Raw genomic sequence first — 16,962 nt, forward strand, 5'->3', positions numbered from 1 at the left:
GTGAATTATATTTTTAGAAACATAAATAACTGCTTCATAGGACAGAATGCATGAGAAAGGAAGATACTGGATATTGGGCTTAGTTCTGGGTAACGAATAGACTGTTTTGAAATGCATCTATGGGTGACCTTGATGCATGTAACACCACTCAATTCAAACTACTGGCAGGAGAAGACAGAGCAGAGACCTCTGAATCTGGGTTTTCCATAGACTTCAGGGTTCTTTGTGTGAGAAAGAGGGAGAGGATGAAATATACACCTAGAGATTGGAACTGTGGCAGAAGAGTTTCAGTAGAGGAAGATTTAAGGTGATTTTTTTTTTTTTTTTGGTGAGACGGAGTCTCACTGTGTCACCCAGGCTGGAGTGCAATGGCACAATCTCAGCTCCCACTGCAACCTCCACCTCCTGGGTTCAAGTGATTATCCTACATCAGCCTTCTGAGTAGCTGGGAATACAGGCATGCACCACCATGCCCAGCTAATTTTTGTATTTTTAGTAGAGATGGGGTTTCACCATGTAGATCAAACTGGTCTTAAGCTGCAGACCTTAGGTGATGTACCCACCTTGGCCTCCTAAAGTACTGGGATTATAGACATGAGCCACTGTGCCCAGCCTAAGGTGATATTTCTTGGGGTAAACAATTACAACTACACCATGCTGAGTAGTTTTTAATACCAGCTCTCTCAAGAGATCATTTTAGTTTGCTATTGTGGCCAAAAGTCAAGCCAAGTGTATATAGCATACTGAAGAGCTTTGTAAACAAGGCAAGGAGGGTGCTCTTATCTGTAAGTAGGGTGTGTCTGCTCTTGGAATGCTCACGTGGTTCTGGTCACATCATGAAGCTGAAGAAAGGCTCAAAAAGGCTATGCTATACACCAAAACGATGAATGGAAGTCCTTCTTTGCCCTGAAAAGCAATAAGAAATACAAGGAATATACCATCCCAAGGGGCGTGAATAAGTGTGGTGTCTTAGTCTGTTCAGGCTGCTATAAAAAAAATCATAAATTGGGTAGTTTGTAAACACCAGAAATTTCTCACAGTTCTAGAGGCTAGGAAGTCCAAACTCAAGGCACTGGCAGATTTGGTGTCTGGTGAGGGGTGAGGATCTGCTTTCTGGTTCATAGATGGCACCTTCTACCTATGTCCTGGTAGAAGGAGCTAGGAGGTCTCTATCAGGCCTCTTTTATAAGGGCACTAATTCCATTCATGAGGGCTCTGCCTTTATGACCTAATCACCTCCCAAAGTCCTCACCTCCTAATACCGTCACCTTGAGTGTTAGATTTTCAACCTATGAATTTTGGGAAGATACTAACATTCAGACTATATAGCATGTGGCAAACCAGACCTTGGAAGGTTCTTTAAAGGGTTGTATAAACTAAATACAGAAGACAGAAAGAAAACAACAGCAAAAAAAGACAACAAAAACCATACACACCAAAAAAAAACACAAAAAACAAAACAGTGACACAACAACAACAACAAATATAAAAGAGTTTAGATAACATCATGGACGACAAATTCATAACCTACAAGTAAGGACAACTCAGAAGTGTAGGGAGACACAGGCAGCCATTACCTCTTTTGGAAGGGCTGCTTCCAGGAGAATAGTTCAGTGTCCCATGGTCCATGCTTTGATGTTTCTAACAGAGAATTGTCTCTGGGCTTGGTGGATTTGATCTATTCTAATGCTGGAATTTGTATAGTCGGTCCTGAAGAAGACTGGTAGTAAAATATGTGTCTCATATTAGCATTGCTGCATGATACTGAGTATGATCTCTCTCTGGTCTTGTTTTAAAGGAATAGGGTGGAATTCTGTGATACCTACCTAGCTAAAGACTGTCATTAGTTCTTTAAGCCCTCTTTGGATGTGGTCATTTCCTTGACTGGCCACTCCATAGCCCACAAGGATTCTATGTGATTGTCTGCTGAGATCTTGGTGTACTACTAGTAGGATATTCTTGAGTGTTTAAATACAGAATTTCGTTGCTTAAATATAGAAAAAAAATTTCTACGATATTATTCCATTTACTGGAAGCTCAAGAATAGGTAAAACCTATCTATGATGATAGAATTAAAAATAGTGATTATTTATGGTGGGGATTTTGATGGGAAAATGGGATGAGGAGCCTTTAAGGGTTCTAGAAATGTTCGAATCTTGATATGAGTCGGGTTCCATGGGTTTATACATAGGTAGAAATTTATCAGTACACTTAAGATTAATGTGCTTTATGTGTATTATAACTCAGTAAATACATTAAAAATTTCTTAGGTATCAATTTTTTTAAAAATTCCTTTTCAAAAAAAGGAATTTTGTTGTTAATATGCAATTCTTTTTCCTCATGAGTTAAGGCTAGCTTTCATGATTACCATTTACCTTTTTTGGTATTGTAGTCCCCCTTGGTCCATGGTTTTGCTTACTGCGGTTTTGCTTTTCGTGTTTTCTGGTATCCCCAGTCAGCCACAGTCTAGATAGGTGAATACAGCACAATAAGACATTTTGAGAGACCACATTCACATAACTTTTATTCCAGCATATTGTTATAATTGTTCTATTTTATTCTTAGTTATTTATTTTATTTAATTTTTTTTTTGAGATGGAGTCTCACTCTGTCGCTCAGGCTGGAGTGCAGTGGTGCGATCTCAGCTCACTGCAAGCTCCGCCTCCCGGGTTCACGCCATTCTCCTGCCTCAGCCTCCCGAGTAGCTGGGACTACAGGCGCCTGCCACCATGCCCGGCTAATTTTTTTATTTTTTTAGTAGAGATGGGGTTTCACTGTGTTTGCCAGGATGGTCTCAATCTCCTGACCTTGTGATCCGCCTGCCTTGGCCTCCCAAAGTGTATTATTAGTTATTGTTAATCCCTTACTATGCTTAATTTATAAATTAAATGATCACAGGTATGTATGTGTAGGAAAAAACAGTATATATAGGGTTTAGTACTGTCTGGTTTCAGGCATCTATTTGGTTGTCTTGGAACTATTCCCCATGGATAAGCAGGGACTACAGTATTCATAAACCAAAATTCATAAATTTAAAATAATAACGGCCATAACAATATAGGTACATAATGATGATGGGTTTTTTGATGCATATTCTGCTTAGGGAATTGATGAGTTTTGAGTAATATATATATAGGGGAGTTTGCAGATAAAGGAGTTAGTTCTATGTGGCCGGGTGCAGTGGCTCACACCTGTAATCCCAGCACTTTGGGAGGCTGAGGCAGGTGGATCACCTGAGGTCAGGAGTTCGAGACCAGCCTGGCCAACATGGTGAAACCCTGTCTCTATTAAAAATACAAAAATTAGACAGGCATGGTGGCGCATGCCTGTAATCCCAGCTAGTGGGAAGCCTGAGGCAGGAGAATTGCTTGAACCCAGGAGGTGGAGGTTGCAGTGAGCTGAGATCGCCCCACTGCACTCTAGCCTGGGCAACAGAATGAGACTCTGTATTAAAAAAAAAGGAAAAAAAAGTTCTGTGGAGGGTGGTGTGTTCTGGTTTTATTTTTTGCTTTTACAACTTTATTGAGATACAGTTTACATCGCATACAGTTCACCCATTTAAAGTGTATTATTCAATATTTTTAGTATGTTCACAGGTATTTTGTCATCACCACATATTTTAGAACATTTTCATCACCTTAAAAAAAACCCTGCACTGTTTACTTAACATCCCTATCACCTCTTTCATTTAGCCCTAAACAACCGCTAATCCACTTTCTGTGTCTATGGATTTGTCTATTCTGGACATTTCATATGAATGAAAATAACGTAAAATGTACTCTTTTGTGACTGGCTTCTTTCACTTAGCATGGTGTTTTCAAAGTTTGTCTGCGTTGTAGCATATGTCAGTATTTCATTCCTTTTTATGGCCAAATAATAGTCTGTTGTATAGTTATACCACATTTTGTTTAATCATCATCAGTTGGTGGACATTTGGGTTGTTTCTGTCTTCTTGGCTATTTCAGTAATGCTGCTGTGAACATTTATGTACAGGTTTTTGGATGGATGTGTATTTTCATTTTTCATGGGTATATGCTGAGGAGTGAAATTCCTGGATCATATGGTAATTATCTGTGTCTCACTGAAGAACTGCCCAGACTGTTTGTGTAGTGGTTGCACTATTTTACATTCACACCAGTAGTGATAACTGGGGTTTCTTAAAGTAATGAATCGTTCTTTAATACATTTCTTTTCTTTTTTTGAGACGGATTTTCGCTCTTGTTGCCCAAGCTGGAGTGCAATGGCACAATCTTGGCTCACTGCAACCTCTGCCTCCTGGGTTCAAGCAATTCTCTTGCCTCAGCCTCCTGAGTAGCTGGGATTATAGGCGCATACCACCACCTCCAGCTAATTTTTGTATTTTTAGTAGAGATGGGGTTTCACCATGTTGGCCAGGCTGGTCTCGAACTCCTGACCTCAGGTGATCCAACTCCCTCAGCCTCCCAAAGTGCTGGGATTACAGACATGAGCCACCGCACCTGGCTTCATTCTTTAATATATTTCTGGTAACTAAATTTTTATAAGTGATTTTTCTTTTTAAAGTATTGTATATGTTATCCCACTTTGTTTTTATGTAGAGAATATGTCTGTCCATAAAATTTGGTGGAAGACGAGTTTCATTCCTCATTTTTTTTTTTTTTTTTTTGAGACAGAGTTTCACTCTTGTTGCCCAAGCTGGAGTGCAATGGCACGATCTCGGCTCACTGCAACCTCTGCCTCCCAGGTTCAAGCACTTCTCCTGCATCAGCCTCCCAAGTAGCTGGGATTACAGGCGTGTGCCACCACGCCTGGCTAATTTTTTGTATTTTTAGTAGGAACGGGGTTTCACCATGTTAGCCAGCCTGGTCTCGAACTCCTGATCTCAGGTGATCCGCCTGCCTTGGCCTTCCAAAGTGCTGGGATTACAGGCATGAACCACTGCGTCCAGCTGCATTCCTCATTTTTTTTTAAATTAAATTTATTCCAAGCTCCCACTGGCCTGGTTACATTAAAAATATTTGATCTCTGTTATCATTCATACCTCCTGCACAGACTGACACTTGGATCATGTAAGAATGTCATCCTGAAGTAGTGCCAGAAAATTAGAGGAGCACAAAGTCCTTTGTGCTTCCCTCTTGACTGCTGTCATTGGGTGCTCCTCTGCCTAATCATTGGGTCTTGCCATCTGGCTATTTTAGAAAATTCCAAGGTGTCCTTCACAGTAATCTCATCACTGGCTACCAACAGATGCTGCATCTTAAAACCTCATTCTCCATCCAGGATGCCGTGTGCATGAGGCACCGTTTTCTGTCACCCCGTTTTCTACTTCAGCCAGGCTCTAAGCTTCTGCTTTCTTCCAGGACCAAGGCGTCAGCTTCAAAGTCATTTCTCCTGTCCTTCTTTCTCAGGGGCTTCCCAGCTTAATCCTTTTGTCTTAGACTGAAACACAAACTCTCTTCTTAAAGTGTGGTAGTTGGGCTGTAAAACCAATTAGATCTTTAGAAAGGACACTATATAATACATATTTTTTCCCTTACTTGCTGGGGTAGGGCTAGGAAAAGATATGCTAACACCAGCTATTTTTAATCTATGGAAGTAGTATTTTCCTTTTTTTTTTTTTTAAGAAGAGATTGCTGGGCCAAAGAGAGATGGATCCAAGACCATGCCAAAAAATATGTATATATAGTATCTTTTCTAAAAATCTAATTGATTTTACAACCCAATTACCACACCAACAGAATCAGAGCTGGATGTTAGGTCTTTGAATGTTTTGCCTCAGATTTTTCCTGTAGAATTTATTGCACCTATTTGTGATCAGAGCATTATTCGATAACATTAAATGTGAATTAACGTATTTACTAAAGCTATTTGAGGTTTTTGAAAATGGTTTTTAAAATCTAATCAGCTCCTGGCATTGTTAATAGGTTTGTAAGGACTCAGAACTAGATAAGTCTTTGAAATGGACTTTTAGGAGATTGGAAAAGTTGCCTAAGTCAGAAGGTAGGCACCATCATAAATGGAGGGTGGAGCAAAAGCAATTTTTCTTTTTCTTTTTTTTTTTTAATTAGGAAAGTGTTAGGAAATGAGTTCCTAACATTGTGTGTGGCAGAAAGGGAGGCTCGGTTTAAAGAGGTTGGTGGTTAAAAGAAAATGGGGATTCAAGAGAAAATGTGGTGCATTCATTCAACTCACACTTTTTTACCCAGTGTGCATATTTCTTTGATAAAGAGAAGGTCAGTTTCTTTAAGGATAGAAAACTTTGGGTGATAAGAATGCTTAGAGGAGGGCATCTGGATATTTTGATGACAGACGCGATGGTGTGGGGGAGGGGGTTTGTTACTAAATCAGTTGTATCAAGATCACATATTATCTATTTTCCAGTTTCGCTAAGAATAAAAAATGAAATCCAAGTTAACTAAAGGGCAATTCTTACTGAGAAAGACTGTGAAATCTGTCTAACAGAACTTTAAAATTAGGTGCGATGCCAAGTTATCTTGTATACTTGGGGAGGGAGATACAGGATGATCCTGGAGAGAGATACAGGATGATCCTGGAGTTGTGAAGATTTTGTTAAAAGCAGCCCACCAGCAAATATATACTGACAATTGAATATCTATGTGCATGTGCCGTTTTAATAATTGGCAACATAGCCACGAACAGGACAGACCCCTTTCATTATAGCAGCTTACATTTTATTGGGGAGACAGACATAAACAAATACAAATATAAAATAGGCCTGGCACGGTGGCTCATGCCTGTAATCCCAGCATTTTGGGAGGCCAAGGTGGGCGGATCACCTGAGGCCAGGAGTTCAAGACCAGCCTGACCAACATGGTGAAACCCTGTCTGTACTAAAAATACGAAAATTAGCTGGGCATGGTGGCGCGTGACTGTAGTCCCAGCTACCCTGGAGGCAGAGGTGAGAGAATTGCTTGAACCCTGGAGATGGAGGTTGCAGTGAGCCGAGATTGTGCCATTGCATTCCAGCCTAGGTGACAGAGCGAGACTCCGTCTCAAAAAAACCCTAACCAACCAACCAAACAAACAAAAATATAAAATAATGGATTTTAGCTAAGTGCTATGAAGATGATAAAACAAGGTTAAGTGTAGAGAGTGACTGGGGACTGCCTTAGTTGGGACAGTTAGGATAGTCCTCCCTGAGGGGATGGTGTTGATGATGAAACCTGAATGATAGGAGCCTTGCTTGGTGGGTAATGATGAACGAAGATGCTTTCCACTCCACCCTAGTTTTAGACTATTGGCCATCTGAAAGGAACAAAGTGTGCTGGTTTACCTCATTTTACATCTAAAATACTAGCACATTTTAAGATACTATGATTTTCTTTTTCTTTTCTTTTCTTTCTTTCTTTTTTTTTTTTGAGATGGAGTCTCGTTCTGTCGCCCACACTGGAGGGCAGTGGTACAATCTCAGCTCACTACACCCTCCACCCCCTGGTTTCAAGCAATTCTCCTGCCTCAGCCTCCCTAGTAGCTGGGATTACAGGCATGCACTACCACACTTGGCTAATTTTTGTATTTTTAGTAGAAACGGGGTTTCACTATGTTGGCCAGGCTGGTCTCAAACTCCTGACCGCAGGTGATCCACCTGCCTTGGCCTCCCAAAGTGCTGGGATTACAGGCATGAGCCACCGCGCCCGGCTTGGATACTATGATTTTCTTGGTAATGAAGTTCACTCATATTAATTACTCAGATTGCCACCCTGAATTTCTTGTGGCCTGCTTAAATGCAAAAATAGATCTTGAAGTTTTTAGTTAAAATATTAAACTCAATTCAGTAGGTCACACAGGAACTGTGTCCTCAGGCTTAGTGGAGATTGCAAATGTGACACCATGGTAACCTAATGTTTTCAGAAACAAATGTCCCACTGTGAGTGCGAGTATGTGTGTGCTTGTGGTGGCACATCCTCCAGAAAAGAAAAATGAAAAGTGAAGGGCCTAATTTCAAGTAGCCCTCTATGTTTCTGCCTTTTTCCGGAAAAGATCAGTTCATCTTGATAGTAGTTGAAAGAAAAGTAATCGAGAGACTAATTTTGGGAAATCTTTGCCCATTCTGTGGGATTAGGAAAAACAAGAGGTGTCTAGACTCTAGAATTTTAGTTGGCTCAGACATACCTACTTTGTCCAGTCAGAGTTTGCACGGATACTGACACTGGTGTCTTTCCTCTGGCAGATGGCTCAATCACAAAGGAGTGAGACAGAAACGCCTGAATGTCTGGCTGGGAATTAAGAATGAGGATGCTGATGAGTAAGTTCTCTCTATACCTTTCTGTCAGAGGGCTTTGTTATCAATATAAGACATGCACTTTGTTTATACGCCTTGTTTATACGTGGTAAATATTGGTTGTCATTGTCACTTGAGGACATTGAATCTAGAACTTTGACTGTCTTTTGAATTGAATTGCCTGAAGGTACCCTATAGGCACTGGAGTTCAGAGACCTGCCTCTGAACTCAAAATCTGGATGTGTAAGCTACTTTGAGTATAGCTACTCAAAATCTGGATGTAAAAGCACTTTTATTCAGATGTTCATATTTCAGCTTATTGGATGAAACATGAATTCTTTGCTTTATGCACCATAGCAAGTAATGAAGTTAACACCCAAATAATTGCAATTTTGCTTTGTCATTTGTGGTTTAAAGATTTAGAAGAGTGTTTTATTTATGAATTTGCTTTTAGATAGAAGTAACTTGTTAGAATAATATATTAATATTTAATTTTTAGGAACTATTTTATCAATGAGGAAGATGAAAACCTGCCCCATTATGATGAGAAAACCTGGTTTGTTGAGGATATCAATCGAGTACAAGCAGAGGACTTGCTTTATGGGAAACCTGATGGTGCATTCTTAATTCGTGAGAGTAGCAAGAAAGGATGCTATGCTTGCTCTGTGGTGTAAGTCTTCTCTGGGGATATAACCTTTTGAAATCTTTTGCATCAATTAATATAAAATCAACCCCTCATAAAATTCAGATGAAATTAGTTAATATACAGTAACGAGGACCCATGGCTTGGACCATAACTATTAGTACAAAAAAACCCAGCTTTATGAGAAATGATATCTGAAATTATCTTGGAGTTTTAATTTACATGGTAAGTAGATTAGGCCCCGCAGTATTGCTGTTGGATTTCAGGTGTCTGTGAAAGGTAATGTGAGATCTTAAATTGAAAAAAAAAAAAAATCACTTAATTGTTTAGTAGTATCCTATATGTCTAGTATGGTCTCCAGTGTCAGATTAGGAAAGGCTTGATTAAATAGAACTGTTTTTACTTCAGCAGGAAAACTCTATCTAAAATTTTAAATTACATATTATTCTGTTGATGTAGTGACAGGAAATGTGGACGTGTTTTCCATAAGATAATCGTGACTTTTTTGAGAAAAGCCTATTTTCCTTTTAATGGAAAGTGAAATTTTGGGGATAACTAACTGTGCTTCAGTCAGATTTTTGCCTGAGTGTGGAATATATTCTTTAAGAAGGCAAACATCTTCACTGACAAAAGCCACACTTAGAAAAGAGTTATGATGGTGCCAGATATACTGGGTTCAGTTCCTGACTCTACTGCTTACTAGCTGGGTAACTTTGGGTAAATTACTTAATCTTTCTTTGCCCAGTTTCCTTATCTGTAAAATAAGGGTAATACCTACTTTAGGGTTTTTGTGAGGATTAAATGAGTTAATCTATGTAATACAATATGCTTTTAACAGTGCAGGGACATAAGAAGTAAATGTCACCTACTAATATGATGACGATGCTACTGATGGATGTGGCAGAAGGCAAACAAAGTGACAAAATGATTGTGCCCTTAGAGGGCAAGGTGGAGAAGATAGACGAAAGGCATTCATATTAACAGACTGCTCAGTGCTTTATGTGATCATCTTGTTCATAGCGCTCTACTTCTATCGTGGAGTCAGAGTTTGAATCCAAGTTTACCTGGTTTCAAAACCCACATTTTTCTATTGCACCAGGCTTTTTTCATTTCACCAAATATCCACAATGAATAGAACCACTGTGAAATAAGTATCATTAGTAGGCTGTGCACATGTGGAAGCATTAATTTTAGTGGAGAAAGAGCAGATTGGGAGGTTTTGTGGAAAAGGTATCTGAGATGGACCTCAAAAAGATGAATGGGATGTCTTATGGGCAGAAAATGGGGGAGGAGTTGAAAAGTGCATTGGATTACTGTTATCCAAGGATAGAACTACTTGCAACATTTCATTTCTCCTTGACTTGGGCTGTTGAAGTTATCTGAGTGGAAATGTAGGCGAGAATGGTTCTTGTAAGACTTAGGATCTTCTAAGAATAATAAAAAGAAGGAAGGCAGTAAGCCCAGTCGCTCACTGTCACTCAGGTTATTGGGTGGCAGCCTGTAGGTTCAGGACTTGGCTGGAGTCCTTACATAAACTGATTAATCAAAAACTACCCTTGGCTGGGCGTGGTGGCTCACACCTGTAATCCCAGCATTTTAATAGGCTAAGGCAGGAGGATTCCTTGAGCCCAGGAGTTCACGACCAGCCTGGGCAACACAGCAAGACCCCATTTCTACTAAAAATAAAAAAGTAGCTGGGCATGTGGCTCACACCTGTAGTCCCGGCTACTTGGGAAGCTGTGGTGGGAGGATCACTCGAGCCCAGGAGTTCAGGGCTGCAGTGAGCTGTAATCAAGCCACTGTACCCTAGCTTTCGTGATAGAGCGAGACCCTGTCTAAAAAAAAAAAAGAAATAAATAAACCCTTACATTTGTGGTTGTTTTAACACCCGTATCTGTGGCCAAGTCTGTAGGGAATGGGGGGAACGCAATTTCACAAGCTTTGTCTGGTTAACAAAAAACACTTGTTTGCATAACAATTGCTCTCAGACTTCTGGCCATTTAGTGTCCTTTTATCTATTGTTACCTACCTTAACATTTCTTCTGTTTTTTGTCATTGCAGGGCCGATGGGGAAGTGAAGCACTGTGTGATCTACAGCACTGCTCGGGGCTATGGCTTTGCAGAGCCCTACAACCTGTACAGCTCTCTGAAGGAGCTAGTGCTCCATTACCAGCAGACATCCTTGGTTCAGCACAACGACTCCCTCAACGTCAGGCTTGCCTACCCTGTTCATGCACAGATGCCCTCGCTTTGCAGATAAAGAGGAAGTGGGAAGAGAGGTGGTTCTCTGGCATTTTTTTCTACAGTTTTTATTAGACTACGATGAGGGCATTCTTTCTACACAGACTGCTTGTTTTGCACAAGAAGTGATTTTGTGAATGTGAAGTGGAGAGGCCGAGCAGCAGCCGGCCGGGATGGGGGCATTAGAGGCCTGAGGTTCTCTAGGACTCAGCCATGCCGCTGCACTGACATACTAAGCTGGAAGCAGATGTTTTTTTTGAAAGTCTATTTCATTGGGGTTTTTGTTTTGTTTAGCCAGGCACCCTCAACAGAATATTAGGCTTGATGGTTATAGTGGGTGGGGTTGTATTTGGAAGCCTCTGAAGAGGCCATGTCTTTTTTAAATCTAACTCTTGAGAGTGCAGTGCAGCAAGGGCATGGCTCTGCTGGGAGTTGTTTTTTTCTTTGGCAGTCTCTCTTCCCCCCACGAAGAAGGCTGTTTAGGTTTTGTGATAGAATGGGATTTGATGAAAAAGACAACCAAAGGAAAATGGGGAGGCTTGGGATTTCATTTAAATAATCTAAGCCAAGATGATAAAAAAAACCTTCAACTGAAGGTACTTTGTTTCTTACCAACATAATTTAGGCTTCAGCATCTCACCAGCCCCTCCCTCTGAAGAAGTATTATGTTCAGAAGCCAACAAAACAATTTGTTGCCAGACCAATGTTTGATGGGAAAACGTGGCACTCGTAGTTGAATGTATACTTCTGTACCAAAACTTGAACATAAAAAGACTAGAATTTGTGAGTCTTAGCAAACACTAAAATTGGTCACTGTAACTAACCCCTTCTGTCCTTCCTGCCTTTTTCTCTGAGATGAGGAATAGCATTCTTTTTGTGGGGATGGTGAGCTTTGAATCATAAAATGAAGTTGGTGCTTGTATGGTGTTTCCCTAGCCTAAAGAATGATCTGTTGTTTGAAACCTTTGTAACTTGTTTGTATGAGTAAAGAAAAGGTGCAATCCAGTGCTTTTAGATGGCTTGATATACCAAATAACAATATAGAACAACATTATTATATGTGCTTCCCCAAGTTTAAAGGCCCTGCAGAAATAGTAAACATGGTTTAATTTCCCTTCATCTCCCCCTCCTTTGCTGGATGGGGTTTTGGGAGCTATAGGTTGCTAAGGAGGGGAGTCAGATTGTGGTCAGGTGCCTCAGTAAATCACAGACCCAGGGGCCCTGTGGTCCAGGGTGAGAGTCACACCACATTACACATGTGCTTCCATACAGTGGTTTCTGAAGCTTTTGCAGGGAGAGAAGATGGCTTAGTGTTTAGACTGTTAGTAGAAGCCATCTGGAAGCTTTTCTCTTTGCCTTTTTTTGTGATCCTGCCATTAAGGCTATGTGCAGTCTGCCCTCATGCTCCAGTGGCCTTGATTTTAGGCCAGGAATCTTCTGCTCCATGTGGCTTAAGCCTTCCAGCTGAGTGAAGCTAGGCAAATGGAGTGGGGGCAGGCATCTATTCCTGCCCCCATCATGCCCCACACCCATCAGTCAACACTCATTTGACAAACAGAGTCCGGCTGCCTCTGAGCCAATCCTGGGACCATAATAGGCTCAGAGTGAGTCAGCTGTTTGAACCCAAAGCTGTGCAGTCAGGCATCCTGGCTGAGCTAGAGAAGCCAGTACCTGCATCTTGGTTTATAAGGCTTACAGCTAGGAAAGCTCTAGTTTTGGGGGTGAAAGAAAAATATTAGTTTACCTGAGCACTTATTTCCGTGACGGGGTCTAAAATATGGACCATGATGTAGACATAGATTTTTAATTTTGGAAAAACCTCCAGTTACTAGTGACGAGGATAGGAAGGGAAGTGCTTCTCTTTGGCTTTTTCTTGGTTACACTGCAGTTTGAGGATTGGGTGAGACAGAGACAAATGAACCCCCCTCTAAAGTCATTTAACTAATAGCCAGCACATCCCTTCCCCAAACTGTCGACTGAAATGTTAATTGAAAGTTTTACTGAATAGTACCAAGCTAATTGCTGTTGGGCACACCTGGATGGCTTTGCACCTGGTGTTGAACCTGCTGAAGCAGGTGGATGCTCGAGATTACATGCAAGGAATCCCTCCCATCTGGTACTAAAATTTCAGTGTGTTCTGAGTGTCTTTTAAACCAAAATGGAAATACAGATACATGCCTGTAGTATTCAGTAATGTGTCTGCTCCTTGTTGGGCAGACACCAACGGTGTGCAGGGAGAGACCAAGTACCATCTTTATCTACACTTGGGCTGGCTTGTGGAGAAGGGCTGCTTTTTTTCAGTCCTACATTCCTTCATTTTTTTTTTGTTCTTGAATTCATTGTTTTGTGGGATCTAAGACCCAGGGGTCATTTGAGAGGTTTGACAGTATCTTTTCTGACCAGTTGCCACATGACTTGCTTGACCCTGAGCCTGTGGAAATGGCATAGGGACCAGTCTACTACCCACTGGGCCTGGTGTGTAGAGGGGGAGAGGGTAGCAAGGTGCTTCTCTACGCCCATGACTTGGGAGCAGGTCTTGGCCTCCTTCATGAGAGTCTAGTGCCGTGTCCTGTCGCATGATCTGGACCCTGGGACTGTCTTGGCATCTTAACTGCAGTTTCAATGAGGCAGAGGGCAAAGAGAGACCAAGATCAGAGGGGTTCATTATACCCTTGGCTAGAGAACCCAGCTACTGACATGCAAGCAGCTTGGGGCTGGCTGGACACAGGTACTAGGCCCATCGTTTCCAGGTGCAGCTTTCATCACAGAACCGTGCTGTCTCCACCTGGCCTTAGATGGCACGCCATGATTCGGGCCTGGATAGACTGCCTGTGTCCTTACCACTGATCTGGCCAAGAATGAGGCCCTCCCAACACTTTCACTCCCTCTCCAAGTCTTGATGGGACCTCCACTTATTTAGGCCTCATGTGCTTTGAAGAAGCTTTGAGAGCCAATGTGGTGTCTTCCACGGGTCTCCTCTTTTTTGCTACAAGTAATCAGCCCCATGTGTTCTCTTAAACTGAGAATTACACCTGGGCAATTCCTGTTTTCTAAGGTGGTCTCTGCTGCTAGTTAAGAATCCAGAGTAGGCCTCTGTGAGGCTTCAGTGGCCTCAGAAACCACAGGGTCCAGATAGGGGGCCTGCTTGGGCCCTCTGTTGCCAACTGCTCAACCCTGCTTTAGCTCCAGCCACTTGTGGCAAACAACCTCGTTTCCTTACAAATTCCAGCATGTGACTTTGGTGCCGTTACTTGTGAAAAATCTATTCTGTTGTCTTTGATGTGTCCAAGAAAATTCGTGTAGTTTACGTAAAAATATCTGACTCACAAGAAAGCCAACTGTATGTCTTGTGATGGGACAGTTCATAATGTAGTTGCTAGACCACTTTACAAATTGTTCTTGTCACCAGATGTGTTCAGACATTGCTGTGCAATTGCTGGGGAGGGTAGGGGGAAAGGTGAGAGGAGATACTTATTGGTCTTTTTGTTTAATACCTTCCCCAAGAGGGGACAGTCTGGCCAACTTGCTCCAGTAATGCAATAAAGACATTGCAATAAAGTAATTTTTTGTCTTCATGCTATGAAGGGGTGGGCTGGGGGCAGACTGGGGGTCAAGAGAGAAGAATACTCAGGTGTTGAACAGCCCTTGAAACTTCCAAACCTTCTCTCCAGTAAGCACCAAAAGACTAGTACTGGGGTTGAACTGGGGCAGCCAGAGGCTCTTTTCTTCCTAGGGGAGGACATTGACTCCAACTAGGCATGATTCCAGAGTCCTGTCCACCGAACGCAGACACAGGAAGTCTTAGATACTGACTCTGAGAAAATTAAAACTGAATGCCATTTCCTCCACACCTCACTGCCCACTCCTAATAAGCTGTTTATTGGTTCTCATATTTCTGCCCAGAATGAAAGTGTTTCCACATTCTACGCTGGGGGAGGGGGAAATGGGCCCAGCTTTATAATCTATCCTCTTATTGCCCCAGGCCCTTGTCATCTCCTGCCAAGGCACATTGTTGAGCTTCCTGTATTCTGGGAACGTAATGAGCCAACATGCGATAACCTCTTGTTGCATAGGATATTGCAGCGCTCATCCATGTCTCAGGCCCCACCCATGTGTACTCAATTACAAATAAGTCAGATTGGGCAGGGAACAGCCTGTTGTTCTAAGTGACCTTGCCTATGTCTTTTCTCCCCACTACACTTTAGCTACACAGCATCCCAAGACCACTGCCAGGAACTACGGATTTCTCCTAATCCCAGAGTTGTTCGCACTTCTGTGTTTAGGATGCTCAAATTTCTAGCTCCTTCCCGGTTCTTTCTTCTGAACTCTACCTGCTGGCTGGATGTTTCCACTGGGCTCCCGGGTATCTCACCGACACTTCAAACTTGTTTACTTGGGGCTGGGCGTGGTGGCTCATGCCTGTAATCCCAGCACTTTGGGAGGCCGAGGCGGGTGGATCACCTGAGGTCAGGAGTTCGAGAACAGCCTGGCCAACGTGGTGAAACCCCGTCTCTACTAAAAGAAGTACAAAAATTAGCTGGGCGTGGTAGCATGCACCTGTAATCCCAGCTACTTGGGAGGCTGAGGCATGAGAATTGCTTGAACCTGGGATGCAGGGGTTGCAGTGAGCTGAGGCCGCACCACTGCACTCCAGCCTGGGCAACAGAGCGAAACTCTGTCTCAAAAAAGCAAACTTGTTTACTTGTCAGAAAAAGTATGATTGGCTATGAATTCCCTCACCTTCCTACCACCAAACCTACAACCTTATCTATATCTACGTAACTATTTTCCCTCCCATCTGTTAAATTACAATAGTCCCCTCCAACTAAAGTCAATCCTTCCACATGTATTTTGGAATCTATTTTCTTCCACCTCAGGAATCTCCCAAGATTAAGATCAATTCTTTCCCTACTTCAACTGGATCATTTCCACTGACACTTAAACATGGTTGGTTGTTTCTCATTCTACTCCCCTAATCCCTACTCAGTCATCCCATATACCTTTATCTCTTTTCTCCTCTTCAAAGCCAGGCCTTTGGAAAGAGCTGTCTTAAATTTCCTTATTTCCCCATCTCAAATATTTCAGTACTGGTTCCACCACTGTTTGAAACTGCTTTTCTTGATGCCTTCAATAACCATCGCTGTTAACTATCCTCTCCATGGAAAGCTCCTTCATGGACTCTATCACAACTCACTAATCTAATATTCTTCTGACATCTGACTGTTCTTTTACATCTCCTGGATTCCTTCAGTTCTCAATGCCATTTTACCTGGCAGTTTTATCCACAGCCATGAATCCACCTACCATCTCTAGGCTGATTACATCTGTTTATTTCATTTGCCCAGACCTCTATTGGAAGCTACTTCATATTTAGCGTATGCAATGCAGCACTGAACTACTTAGCCCTGGTTCTCTTCCTTGTTTCTTATTTCGGTGAATGGAAATACAATTCATCTGGTTATATAAGTCAAAAATGTAGTCAGTCATCATCCTTGATAGCCCTCTGCTTCATACCTAAAGTCCTTCACCAAGTGTCAATCAAAACACCACTTCTAACTTCACTGCTTCACTACCATCTGCACCCTTCATCCTGGAAGGCCCCCCTTCTTCCATTCTTGTCCCCCTCAGATCCATTCTCATTATAGCAACCAGTCATCTTTTCAAAATACAAATCTGAACCTATGTAAAACATTAAATAAGTCTCCATTGATCTTAGGGTGAATTACAAAATTAGATGGTCTGGCTTCTCCCTGATTCAGGATCTCATTCCCCACCTTCAACTTTTCACTGGCTCTATCCCCTCAGCTAGTGCCAGTATTTCGGGACTTCTTCCTCATTCTGCGTATGTTCCTTGGAC

General features: G+C 41.9%; 1 protein-coding gene across 5 annotated transcripts in view; it reads left to right on the forward strand.

Moving 5' to 3' along the window:
* PIK3R3 (phosphoinositide-3-kinase regulatory subunit 3) overlaps positions 1–14,667 on the forward strand; it is a 135,257-nt gene extending 120,590 nt beyond the window's left edge. For all 5 annotated transcript variants that reach the window (XM_019017756.3, XM_019017747.3, XM_004025714.3 and 2 more), the window contains 3 exons: positions 8,171–8,245; positions 8,721–8,891; positions 10,926–14,667. In XM_019017756.3, coding sequence (XP_018873301.1) covers positions 8,171–8,245; positions 8,721–8,891; positions 10,926–11,124 — 445 coding nt within the window. In that variant the 3' untranslated portion in view covers positions 11,125–14,667. The remainder of the gene's footprint in view (positions 1–8,170; positions 8,246–8,720; positions 8,892–10,925) is intronic.
* The last annotated feature ends 2,295 nt before the right edge of the window (positions 14,668–16,962 follow it).

This window comes from Gorilla gorilla, chromosome 1 (assembly GCF_029281585.2).
Source record: "Gorilla gorilla gorilla isolate KB3781 chromosome 1, NHGRI_mGorGor1-v2.1_pri, whole genome shotgun sequence".
In the NCBI taxonomy this organism is placed as follows: Eukaryota; Metazoa; Chordata; class Mammalia; order Primates; family Hominidae; genus Gorilla; species Gorilla gorilla.